Source organism: Pleuronectes platessa, chromosome 21 (assembly GCF_947347685.1).
Source record: "Pleuronectes platessa chromosome 21, fPlePla1.1, whole genome shotgun sequence".
Classification (NCBI taxonomy): domain Eukaryota; kingdom Metazoa; phylum Chordata; class Actinopteri; order Pleuronectiformes; family Pleuronectidae; genus Pleuronectes; species Pleuronectes platessa.
In genome coordinates, this window is record NC_070646.1 from 18,609,108 (window position 1) to 18,623,135 (window position 14,028).

The 14,028-nt window shown below is 40.1% G+C and overlaps 1 protein-coding gene across 2 annotated transcripts in view; it reads left to right on the plus strand.

The window, feature by feature from the left end:
* jmjd1cb (jumonji domain containing 1Cb) overlaps window positions 1–14,028 on the plus strand; it is a 109,319-nt gene that overhangs the window by 51,311 nt on the left and 43,980 nt on the right. For both annotated transcript variants that reach the window (XM_053413122.1, XM_053413123.1), the window contains exon 2: window positions 808–1,005. In XM_053413122.1, coding sequence (XP_053269097.1) covers window positions 808–1,005 — 198 coding nt within the window. The remainder of the gene's footprint in view (window positions 1–807; window positions 1,006–14,028) is intronic.

A 14,028-nucleotide genomic window follows, 5' to 3' on the forward strand; every position in this document is an offset into this window, starting at 1 on the left:
CTGAAGCTGTTAATTAATTGTTAATAACACTCACCTGCATAGAAATGGAGACCTGGACAGTGACAGATAGAGGTTCATCTTTGTTGTCTGGAATGAATTAGGGATGAAAGAATCCATGGAGGATGGTAGAGCTTATGGAGAAACCGGGAGCAGTGTCCTAGAATGACTGCTACTGATACTGACACGTCAATAATCAATGGAGCTGTAGAGTGGGTCGGTTCAGATGATAAAAGCAGCAAGTAATAAACAGACTGCAACAACAGTGCTGCCCGCAGTGTCTGCTGACTTCCAGGGATCAGATTGGGAGGGGGAAGGATGAGTTATAGTGTATGTAAGGATGAACGAGAAAACAAGGCAAAGAGAGCGAAAATGAAACATTAGATCAAATAAATAGCCTTTATTCAATAAAAATAGACCAATCTCACAGTTTTGCTTCACCTGCTTTAAAAAAAAAGTGACAGACATTGGTTAACAAAACACGCAGCTGTGTAAATAACAAGCAAAATGTCAACACAACCAAAATGACAACAAATGTACCCCATCTAAAAATTACAGCTGCACAATATATCAAAAAAATGAATCCATAAAATGTGGATGGGCGCTATGTGGGCGGGCTTTGCACAGAGACACGCAGTGTGAATGGGTGAGGAGTTTAAGCCGGGAGTGTGAGAGATATAAGAAGCAAACATTGGCACGGCTTTACAGGAGAAACAAGTTTACGTCTAAAATACATAACCAAACTACACTTAGTGGGTTTAGTTTTGAATGGAATGTGGTTGTTGAATTTTGTTTTTCTCTGGTTTGCAGGTATATGTGGAGTTTGATGATCAGGAGTGGGAGAAGAGAGAATGGGTCAAGGTCTATGAGGATTTCCAGCTGTTTCTACTGGAGCACCAGCTGGTCTGGGCCAAGAGGAAGGAGGGAGCAGGAGGAGTGGGAGCAGGTGGAGGAGCAGGAGGCCTGCTGCAGGCAACCAAGGCCAAACACATACAGTGGCCTGCCCTGGTAAGACTTTTGTTTTCTATTAATAGGCTGGAGAAAGTAAAAGGAACATTCATTCATATGACTCAGCTATTTGTGACATTAAACGTTGACCACAGGGTCTACCACAAACTACTGAATGCTGTTCTTCTAAATATACCCTAACTTGCTGGCCGCAATTTCCAGCATTGTTATTGTCTCAGTGAATTTTTGTTAAGCATCACAGAGATTTGGGGCTTTTTTGAGTAATATTGACTCATTCAGTTACGCAGTGTTTACCAGCCATTCTGCTGTTGGGCTGTCACGATTGAGATTGTGTCATCTTCACTGCAGGGACATTTGTAGGAACCCTAGAACCATTTAAGAAACTTTATCTGTGTTTCCACCAGAACAACCGGAACCTTTAGTTCTGTAGTTGCAAAACCACAGTTACTGGTTCTTGTGTACAGCTGTAAGTCACACTAAGTGAGCACTGGTTGCCTCCAGAATTAAGAATGTGAAAAAAGTACACATGTCTTGTAATGTTTATTGATGTTAAACTGTGATTAGACTTCCTGAGTTGTCTGAAGGAGTAAGATAAAGACAAGACTGTGTGAAAGAAGAGAGACGACAAGTAAACAAGCCCGAGATAGAAGGAGGAGAAGGAGAGGAACAAAGCCTGACTTGCTACTTTATATGTTTCAATGCAGTCAGGAACTAGAGCAGGAGGAAATAATCATCAAACACTGAGCAGATCTGCATCATGTTAATTGTGTGTCTGACAGCACTGGCCCTGTTCCGTTACTGGTCTAATTTTGCCTATTCTTCAAATGTAGATTTTAAAGTTTTCTTTTCTTCTCCAACCTTTTCCAGTCAGATACTGGATATTATCACTAGATACATAAGCCCAGTTTGAGGTTAACCAGCTGCTCCTCCTCCGCAGATACTGAGCAATAGTACTGAGATTTAGTTTTATTGGAGTTGAAGTGAAATTCAATATTTGACTGAGATGGAAGTGGATCTAATTATAGGTTGTGTCGATAACTTGGGGGTAGTGTTTGTAATGCCTGGCCTGTTATACCTTTTATTTTGGGAATATATAGGTTTACTATCGGCCTGTGTATAGTGAAGATACTGTTACTGAAACCACATCTAAAATGTATTCTTCTGATAGTGGTTTTAGCTGTTCCCACTCTGTTCTGTGTGCTATTATCTTTGAACACATCATCTCTGTCTCTCTGTCATCACACACACACACACACATACATACATGTGCTTTTTTCTGGTTACAGTTTGGTTTTTTGGTGTTTTTGTTGTTGTGCATGTGTATATGACACAGTTTCTCTCAAACGCACCTCAGACGGCAGTGGTGTGTGTGTATGTTCAAATGCTCTAGTGTGTTTGTCGCTAGCACTCGTGAGCTGAGTGTTTTGTGTCCTTCCCTGGCTGGAGGATTTGGTCTATAAGTGTTTGACATTAATGACATTTAGTTTTGGACTGTGTGCATGTTTGTCAATGTGTTTGTGTGTTTATGTGTGCCCAAGAGTGGCTGTGTACATAGAAATGTGATTCACTGTTTTGATTATGTAATAGCACTGTGCACAGCGCCACCTGGCACATGCATGGGAGATAAGAGTTCAAAGAATTCCAAACACAGTTTTAACTGGCCGTTTCTCTCTCTGTCTGACTCCTCCTCCGTTTTTTTTCACTTATTCGCCATATCACTGCCTCTCTGCTATTGTCATGGCAACAGCTTCAAAATCGAGTGCGCTCTGACACACATATACACACAGACAGAAATATGAGCGTTTCATGCTGCTTGCGAGCTGTACTCTACTAATCTTGTTAATAGGAATTTTATCTTAATGATTAACACTTAAAGTAGAGCCAAAACAGTTTCAGCAGTCTGACTAACAAAAGGCGTTACAAAAATAGTGACAGACTCAAACGTTCACGTGATTCATATTGTACAGTTTCAAAGCACTTGTTCTTTAAAAATAACGGTACAGTTTTGGACTGTCAGCAAAAAGTCTGAATTTGATTGTATAAGGACACTACATGATGGATAGGAGTCACGCAAAGTCATTTTAACTGATGGAGGAGGTTATGTAGGTCAAAGCAAAACAAGCAGATAATTCAACATGGACAGTGTGGCAGAGCATTTACAATCCAACTCCGCCACAGACGAGAGCAATCTAAAACCTTGTTTTAAATTTCTTCCGAGTTTGTTCAGTAAACTGTGGAAACTTGGGATAAAGATTTTCAAGCTATGTAAGCTATTGGCCGACACAGCCACCTCTAGCTTCAAGATGGCCTGATGTGGTGAACTCAGATTGATGTGGAAATAAATACACCTATGCAAGCTGTCTTTTTTTGCATGGGTTTTCCTTCTTATGAGAAAAAATAGATAAAAATTATTCAAATGTTGAGTTTTTTAGAAGGATCAATGTCCGATGATGTTCTGGACAGTTCTGACAGTGGTAATAGAGTTATGTCATATAAGGCACATTATCAAGATAGTAATATGTTCTTGAATTTTGACAAGTGTTCAAGCAGGAACACACCCATGCTTATAAGAGACTAAGCACCTCTTGCAGTAACCTTTATGTGAAGATCTATCTCACTCCATAGTTGAGGTTCATAATTCTGAAATTGCTGCACAGTGAAAGCACCAAACGAAATTTCACAGTCACAAGTAACTTTCACAGTTAGCACTAAATTCTGAGGGATAATATGAAATGTGATTAAATGCATGAAGCAAGGAGGCACCAGCAGACACATTCTGCTGTGAAACACATGCAGTAACAGTTGGCATGAATGTGCCGAGGAGGAACCAACTTGATTACAAAAGAAAGTGTGAGAGAGAAACTCGGATAACAGGAACTAGCAGATGGTACTCTCTCATTACTTCAGCAAAAAAGAAGCAGCATCTAACAGTCTTTACATAAATGTTGTTGTACCTCTTCTTTAAAGTCTGATTATCAACTTCTTGGAAAGTCTTTTTGCTCCAGAATCACAAATTAATCCACAGATGGATGGAGAGATGGACAGACCCAGAACATTGGCTCACAAATTATGACATCATCACATAACTAAGCCCCTGTGCCTCCCAGACACTAACACCCACCGCATCTCTAGTTTCCCTATCATTTCTGGTTGTCTTGGTTTGTTCTCTTTTCGTATTCGTTCTCTTATTGTCGTTCTTCTTCCTCTCAGTATTCTACTCTTTCTCAGCATTGTTTTTTACAGGTCCTGTGGACTGTTACAGATGAGCGTGCCTTAGTTAAATATTGGAAAATACAGTTTGCTCTAAGTGACTATAAAACGACTTGATAAAAATAAAAAATGTCTTGATAGACTGATCACATTGACTAATTTCAGCTGCATAAATGGGCTGATTGTCAACTACATTTTTAAAGCTTAAAACTGCGATTATGTAACCACTTACTCTGGTCTGTGTGTGATTCCCACAAATAGGCTGGTGACATCATGTTATCTTTCCTACTTGATGTCAAATTTGCTGTGAAGAAGGAAAAAGCAGAATGGAAAGACACGGGGGGGATCGTGAGAAATGGAGAGAAACATACAAAGAGAAGTAAGGAAATGTCAGTTATGCAGCGAAACTTGCCACTGGTCCACTACCGGAGGAATCAGTGCTTCAGTGAGGCTAATTATATTAGCAGCAGTAGTAAGAATATGAATAGAACATGTATTGCTGGTTGTAACAGCTGTTGCTGTAGTAGCTGTAGGAGGAGCAGCACTCTGTTTTAAAACCAGAGTGGAGACATGGACAATCTGTAACACGATTCCACTCATTTGTTTAATCAGCTTTTGCTGATTATTTGTCACTCTGCTGTTATCTTATTGTCCCTTTCAGGATCCTGTAAAAGGTGACTAGTTTTCTAGTTATCTGATGGTCAGTAAGTGAGGTGTTGAATGGTTCTCTCAGAGGTGTGACCATGGTTATACAGTATATCCTGGTAAGAAGTGAACCAGCTTCGTAAAACTGAAAACCCACGATTAAACTTTAAGTTACCTGGATAACAACAGATCATTATGATAACAACTCATATCCATGTTAATATGACACACCATGTATTATAGCCACAGTCCATTCAAGTCTTGTATCTGTGTAAAGTGTGGTATTGTGCGTCTGTGTTTGTGTGCACGTGCAAGTGCTAGACACAGTTTTTATCAGTACTAGCATGTGTATGAGGAACGTTGGTGTAATGACGGGTGGTGTCAGGAGATGTAAGACTGCAGTGTCATATCTTCTAACCTTAGCCCTGTTAGCTATTTCCCAGCACACACACACACACACACACACACACACAGTGCTTGTGACCTTTTCCTTTTCAGACTACAGTCATCTATTAAAGGATGTCAGTTCAGCTGTGTGTGAGGGAGAGACAGATGATCCTTGTTATGTAAAGCTGCTGCTTCAATGGCAGAAGTCAATTGAGTCTGGACCTGCCTCAGGCTGTGTGTTTGGGTTGGGTCTGATGTGTTGTAAAGTTCCCACTGACCCCACCCTGCTCACATGGGCTCCATAACTCACTGGGACAGATCCCATCCCCCACTAACAGAGAGAGAGAGAGAGAAACCCACATTTGGCTTTAATTTATCCCTCTTGTGTTTTCCCTGCTCTGTTCTTTTGTGGCCCTGTATTGCTTTTCCACTGGTTTCCCATAGATACAGCTGAACAACACTGTCTTCATTTTCTTGTGGTCCTCCTATAAAGAACATTTATTATTGGGTGTGATTTATTATTGGGTGTGATGCACAGTCGTCATTAATAGAATATTTCTGTTATAGACTGTGATTCTGCTGTGTGTGTCATGTCTGTCACTTAATGATATTGTAGTGAAGATGGAAAAAATGAAGACTTAATGCTAATTAGCTAATTACTGTCCCCGTAGGTGGAGATAACAGGCTTTGTTTCTTTGTCTCGTGTGAAGATGGACAAGCTACTCGTAAACATCATTGTGATTATTAGTTTTTACTGTTTTAAATAATTAAACTATAATTTATAATAAAGTTCTTTTAATATTGAGTGGATTAAACAAGAATGCAAATAGTCTTTACCTGTGGCTTTAGTGCAATGCACGTTGACAAATGGTTGTTTAAGATTTGCTAGTCCTCTCAGACTGTGTACCAACCATGAGCTTGCCACAGTATTTTCAGTCACATGATAGAATGTTACAAATAGAATAAAATTCATCATTATTAATATAGACAAAGTAGTATTGTGTTTTACATGCTGGTGTTCTACAACACCCTTCTGGGAAATGTATATTAAGAAAAGGATCATTATATAATTATAAAACCTAACACGTTTCTCTAGAATCTGACCAAACAGGTTACAGTGTGAGTGTGTGTGCGTGCGCACTTGCATGCAAGAATGTCAACTCTGCACTTCAGTAGGGATGCAGTTGCATGGGAAAACATTATAATGTACATATGCAGAAACACCAAAAAAAACACACACTAATCAAATCTGACTGTGACCGTTCTGCTTCCCTCTCATCTTGTTTTTGTTCACAAGAGAGGAAGCGCTCACACCACAATTCACTTCACTGTGTTTGTGTGTTTGTGTGTGTAGGTGTAGGTATAGGTATAGGAAATGGGTATTCTGTGAGTGTCCTTTTTTCCAAGGGAGTGATAAGGAAAAGTACTTGCTGTTTCCTCATTTTACTGTCCTCATTCTCTAACTTTGATGCATTAATGACACAAACCTGAGCGGCATACATCATAGACATACTGTCATCATATAACAGACAGTAAGTGATTTGTCTAAGGCAGGGGTAGGCAACCTTTACTATCGAAAGAGCCATTTTGCCCCGTCTTCCCCCAAATTAAATCTGTCTGGAGCCGCAAAACATATTTGATAACACAGGTTATAAAGTAATATATATAGTTAAATAATTTATTTAAAAACTAGGGTTTTTAGTAGTTTTTCCTTACTCTTGCTGAGGGTTAAGGACAGAGGATGTCACACCTTGTTAAAGCCCTATGAGACGAAATGTAATTTGTGAATATGGGCTAAACAAATAAAATTTGATAGATTGATTGATCTCTGAGCAGCTGTGACCAGAGAAACTCTGTGTTTTAACTGTTTCCACTGTTAAGAAGCAACCGGTCAGTCACTGAGCAGCTGCTTCACGCGAACGAGCTCTGATATCACTGTGTGTGTCTCTGAGCAAGGGAGCGGGGCGAGGGGCGGAGCCCCGGGGCCTGTGTGACACACACACAAACACATTCACCCGCTCCCGGTATTTCATGACGGCCTGATACGATTATGATTAAAAAAATTAATGTGAATGTGACATCTACTCACGTTCATCATATGAAAACTGATTCGTTAAGTTCACTGTTCGCAAAAAATATGCGCAACATGCACAGCACTTTACAGTTATTCTCCCCTAACTTGCCTCATGCTCAGATAGAGTTCTACTGGACCGTTGTATATTTTCACTGCCCAGCAGCCAAAAATGAAGACTTTTCTCCTCTATACTTTAATAATTAAAGGTCCCTATATTTAAAAAACACAGTAAAAAGAGAGTTTAGCTATTTCCTTGCACTGTAAGACATTGTGATGTTATTTACATAATCAGAGCAGAGAACAACCCTGGCCATGCCTGATTATCTGATATGAATGTTGAGGGTGCGTGTGACCTGCTTATTTCCTCCAATGTATAAAGTAATTTACAGCCAGTGAATTTGCAGTTGCCTGTGAAGTCTCTGTTCAACAGTCAGCTGAGCACTGGCAAAGTGATCACCAAGTTTAATTTGCTCCGTTGAGACATCTGAAATTAGGTAAAACACCACCCATGTCCTCAGAAGGGTGTCATAGAAGATAGTCAAAGCAGTAGCAAAGTCTTTTGTCTGCATAACTGCAAAAACTGTGCTTTTCCAAATAAGTACATCTGTCATCAGCCCTCAAACAACTGATCACTGTTGTTTGAGCCAATCATGTCTTGCAAAGACAGTAATTCTCCATCTGATGTAGATCAGCAGGGATCAAACAAACAAAAATGTCTAGTTGCTCTGTATTGGTTTTCTGTTGTTTCATTGCAGGCTGATGGGAAAAACTGGACATGTCCTTTTCCAATATCATTAATTTGCTCTGCATAAATTGTTTCAACAGCAGCAACAAGCTTAATCACAAGATGAGTCCTTTTCATATACGCGAATCTTTAACTTCAACAAAAAATGATCATTATCATAATTGGAAGGCCCAAAATTCCACTTCAACTTTTTTGACAGTAGCCATGATGTCAGTGATGACATGTGACAGCTATTATTATATATTGTCTTTCATTAGTGCTTTATCGCCACTGGTATGTATTAACAAATGTTACTACTGTAGAAAAGTAGGTGTGTGTTCGTAACTCGTACTTTGTTCAGCTGATCAGATTTATGTGTGAGCTGAAATGTTGTTGTAAGGATTCTGCTAGATAGACTGTCCCATTCATGGAGTTGATAGTAGCTGTGTTTCTCTCGTCATCTGTCTCACTTTGGTTTGTACGATGCTTAGAAATGGCGTCTCAAAGCTTCTGCACATAACAGCTTGATTTTACTCCGATCAGAAGGGACCTCTCTCTCTGACACTGTGAGAATGTCAGCATTTCAAAACAGTAGGGAAAATACTGAAGCAACACAGTTCCATGAATTCTTAGCACGTATGTGTAGCTTTAAAAAAACACTGAGCATATCACAAGTGTTCAGGTTTGTGTATTGATTCTGATAGAAGCTCTTTGTTGAAGTATTTGCTCTTGCTTGTTGGGTTATGGGTTATATTTTGTGATTCAACAGAAAGTTTTGTGTCACAGCAGCTTAATCATTTTTTTCCAAAGTAGAAAAAAAAAGACAGCTCTTCATTTCAATCATTGGCAGTCTGTACCTTTTCTTGACTCTTGAGACATATTTTAACTCATCGGCATGGCTCTGTTCTGTTCTCCTTAGCTCTGATGTAGGCTCTGATACCTGTGGGTCCAGCAGGGAGGGAGGGAGGGAGAGAGAGAGAGAGAGAGAGAGAGAGAGAGAGAGAGAGAGAGAGAGAGAGAGAGAGAGAGAGGGAGAGGGAGAGGGAGAGAGAGAGAGAGAGAGAGAGAGAGATGTTTTCAAAGAGCCTAAGCCCCCCTGTACTGTACATCTGTCTATTGTTCCCTCAGCCCCCCTGTTTTCCCACTAACCTTTGCTCTGTGTGTGTGGGTGCGCGTGCGAGCGAGTGCTCTTGTGCGCGCGTGTGTGTTTTTGTGCAGTTGCATCTCTGACTTGGACATTACATCATCTCTCTGTCTCCCAGAGAGCGTTGAGTGCTGTGTGAACTCATTAAACACTTGGTGCAGACTCCCATCAAAGACTCAGAGCAAATTCCACTGACCAAGCGACACCCAAGGGCAGAGAGACCGAGTGGGAAAGTGAACAAAGGAATGCGAGGATGGAGGAGAAAACGCAGGGGCAGCCAAGCATCTATTGGGTTTTGAATATAAACACACTTACCTCATAATGCAGATGTTTATTAGCCTTCTCTCATATGTCATTTTGATCTCAGTTGCTGTACACTAAAAGCAATCAGGTTGTCAATACAGATTTTTTCTTCAACTGTGAGGATCTTTCAAAACACTGTAGTTCACATGGCCGGAAGAATAGAGAAAGAGTCTTCACCCTCTTCAGCAGTTTTTGCCATTTCACCAGTTGACTGACAATGTATTCATCTATAAGAAACAGAAAAATGTTGTTAATGGAGTAGTCAATTGTCCAAAAAGGAATTGAATATTTTGATAATCAGTTCATGCTAATTTGAGCAGTCTGCTCCATAATATTATAGTGAATATTATGTGTATCTTTGTGGAACAGGTGCTTTGAAAAGATTGCTCCTATTAGCATTGTACTCACAAGATTACATTACAGCCACACTAACAGGCACACTTTAGATGTCATCACCTCCAGCCAGTGGACGTAAATAGACTAACTTTAACCCGGTGTCATTTTCTGCTCTGTGGCCTCTCTGCTCTGCGGCTGCCCTGTGTGTGGTACACTCCTCTGTTTGCCCCCTGGTTTCTCAATAATACTAGCACCTTGAACCTAGGGTTAAATCAGGTTGGTGCGCAGCCCAGGCACAGATGCCTATGCTTTTCTATGTTTCTATGCACATATGTCATATTTTAATACCAATCCTTGTTTTGACACACTCCCATTTGCCCTGATTTTCTGTTCTGTCCTCCTGGGCGGGGATATGCAGTACACGTTCCTTCACAAAACAGGATCGTGGCAGAAGTGGAAGTTTGACAATAGTCTGGTTAACTCCAACTCTCTGAGTTAATGAAAAGAAACATATCTACTGTCTTGAGTTAAATAGGAACATTTATGATAATAGTATTATATTTAAGTGTTTTGATGCAGTACCTAAATGCAAATAACTCTTTCTACAACTTTAATCAGAAAGAAGACCCTATTGGTTCTAATATAAAAAAATTTTTAAACTTAGGTTTAAATGAGGATGGTTCTATTTCAGGACTAAACAATGGTGTGTCCATTCATTTCAGGAGATATTCTTTTTGGATAAAATACCTTGGTATCTCTTTTCTTTTACAGCGTAGCAATGTGGGTAATGTGTGGCCTTAATGTTAGCCTAATGTGTGTGGAATCAACTCACTACAGTAACTCATGCAGCTGACTAATGGTCACAGTCAAATGTCAAACATGTAGTAAAGCAGAGAAACACAATTACATTGTCACATAGTGAAATTACATGTACACTGTGCATCCTTCTTTAGATGTAAAAAAAAACAAACCTAACATGCCTCCATACCCCTCGTACGGTGTCGTCTAGGTGTCCGGAAGCCTCAACATTTATATTCGACTTGAAACGGATTCATTTACACAGTGTTTTTGGCCTCGGAGGCGCGTTCACTGACACACCGGAAAACCGCACACACTCTTGCCCAAGGGCATGCGCGCGTTCGCATTACTATATAGGATCACCACTTCCCATTGCTGACCTTTAGGCTTAAGACACATTGCATATGTCGCTGTTTTGAGTCGAATATGAATGTTGAGGCATGCGGACACTTGGATGACACCACACAAGCAGTATGGAGGCAGGTTATTTTTTTTCTGTTGTTTTATTGGGTCTCAAGAAGAAGTCATTTTGGCTACAACAAATGTTTAACCCTGAGACTCCGAAAGTGTTTTGCAGACTCAAAAACGTTACCAACCCTTCAATCGGCACAGTGGTGAGTAGATAATGAGTGTTTTTTTTCCAGGTGAACGATCACTACAAATAATTTACAGAAAAAATGACTATATAACTCCCCTGGTGCAATGTTCCATAGACCATGATTGAAGATTTAGTCCAGCCATATGTCATTGTACTGTTCAGTGAAAAGGTCTGCAGAGGTCTCTCCCTGCTGTAAATGGAGACAGGCGGCTGAGCTGACAGACCACATGATAATGTGTTTGTCTGCCACCTCTGTAGCAAAGGCAAATGGTGCAGAGCCAACATTAAAACTAATGGGACAATCTCTTTTAGCTGACACACACACACTTGCATGCTGCAGTCTGGCTGAGTGCCCGTGTGCTTCTCCACACCATTGTTATTTGGCAATCCTGTCTGTCCTAATTTCAGAGAGAAGGGAGGAGAGAGAGGAGCTGTATTTCACAGGTATTGTTTATATTGAGAACTGAAGGTTATAATGTGCAGGCAGAGTTGTGTATTTTTTTTAAATCGGCAGAAATTATTTCTAAGGATCTGTAGCTGCTGCCAGCACAGTGGATTTCATGCAAGTATCACTGAAGAGATGCTATATATATTTATCTACCCCAAAAACATCTCCTAGTTATGATATGTGATTCATAAGGAGGTTGACTTGTCTCTGTTTATTTGTTATTATTCCTATCATCAGGAAATTATTAAAAGGATTCATGTCATTGGAGATTGCAGAAGTGGATACACTCATGTTTACAATTAGATGTACAAATGCTCACCAAGTGGTACATTATCATATTCACAGCTTCACAGACACACAAATGCATTCTGACTAATTCACTTTGCTCAGGCTGACCTCTATGAGGTCCTGTGAATGACTGGAAATAGATTTTTAAATGTCCTGCTGTTGTTAAAGGTTAGAGCTTCCCATTGCAAGCTTTCTTAAATGACAACCATGTTTGCAATAGAGAATGCTGTGCCTCAGCAGCAACTGCTCATTATTCTGTCTGTAAAAACCCTTTTTAGCTTTGTGGTTTTGTCTAGTGAAGATGTGATATCTTTCTAGAAAGAGGGTTTCTAATACAATTGTATCAGTGTTTAATTTATCAGACTTACAAAGGCCCAGGGATGATAAGGTGACTCTTCCACCATCACTGACAAGTAAAAGTCTACGAAAAGAACCAATCTATACTTGCCTGTTGGAGAACCATATGGAAAAGTGAATCAGTGCTTTTTACATGGATGCTTGAAGTCAATTGAAAGGGCAATTTTGTTTTGACATTGTTTCTGTTAAATATGGCAAGATCGTGGAGAGAAGGGATGGGTATTCGATTAAATTGTCTTAATCGATCGTCAGTACAATTAACGATAGATTTTCGAATAATCATTAATATTTAAATTAAAATTCACTATTTATAGGCTATATCAAAATGCAGTGAAAATAGAAAAAAAAAAGCGCGTTTCCTCATTGAGATCTTTATTACAAGATGAACAACTCTTGTGGCAGTTAAACTTGAAAATATGCGCTGCTGTACTCTTAAGCCCCGCTGAGAGAGCAGCAGCTAGCCGCTGAGAGCTAGCTGGATTTGACGGTTCTCTACCTCTCAGTCCGGTTGTTGTCACGTCCTCAATCACGGAACCCCTAACCCAGACCCGGGTCTGTCCGGGTTCCTTTCCCGGTGGACTTAGGGTCCGTGTGCGGACATGAAGCCGAGCAGCAGAGGATAGCTTCGGGCTGCTTCCTCCAGCTGCTAACATCCTCAATGTGCTGCGTTCCAGGCAACTCAGATATTCCGACCTCATGCCACATAATGAAATCCAGTTTTTTCGTTGATGAAAAAATAATGTCATTGACGAAATTCTTAATGATCAATAATCGATCGTCGATTAATTATGCCCATCCCTAATGGAGAGTGTCATTTTATTCTCTGGGGGTATTTGGATCAGTATGAAGTTGTCTGTTACTGTCTGAGAAAGGCTTTTTAGAAAACTGAAAAAAACACTTTGGGTAGCAGGTCTACATCTTTCCGGGTATGTCATTGTGCACAAAGTGTCATCATCCTCAGCTCAGATGTTTCTCACATCGTACAAGCTACTGAGGCTGACATCCTGCTGGCATTTTTTGGTTGAAGTGACAGAGAGCAGTGGGCAGAAGGAGAACCATATAAACACATTTAGAGTACATGCAAGTCTGAAAACAATGCTTGTTTCAAATCTCTGATGTGATGGATTTGATGCAGTTTGATTACATGATATTGAAATCGTCACCTCTACAGTGCAAAAAAAGAAAACTATTACAGAGACTTCATACAGTTAACTGCATGGAGTCTACATCCAGGACCTGGTCAAACGTTACACCCCAGCTCGTTCACTCCGCTCTGCTTCGGCTAATCGGCTCGTTGCTCCCTCACTGCGAGCTAAACACTCATCAAAAACACGACTGTTTGCGGTCCTGGCTCCTAAATGGTGGAATGAGCTCCCCATTGACATCCGGACATCAGAAAGTTTACACATCTTCTGCCGAAAACTAAAAACATACCTCTTCCGACTTTACCTTGAATAATAAAAAAAACAAAAAACACTAACAACTTTTGAAACTAACACTTTAGTAGCACTTAAATGGCACTTACTTATAGCACTTTGTAGTTTTGCTTTATTTTGAAGAAATTGTACTTTCTTGATTCTTGTCGTCCTTGGTATGTACCCTCGGGTTTGAATGCACTTATTGTAAGTCGCTTTGGATAAAAGCGTCAGCTAAATGAAATGTAATGTAATGTAATGTAATGTAATGTAATGTAACTGAGATTTACCAAACACTCACTATTTTGTTGCCCTGTCTCATTGTGCAGTCATGT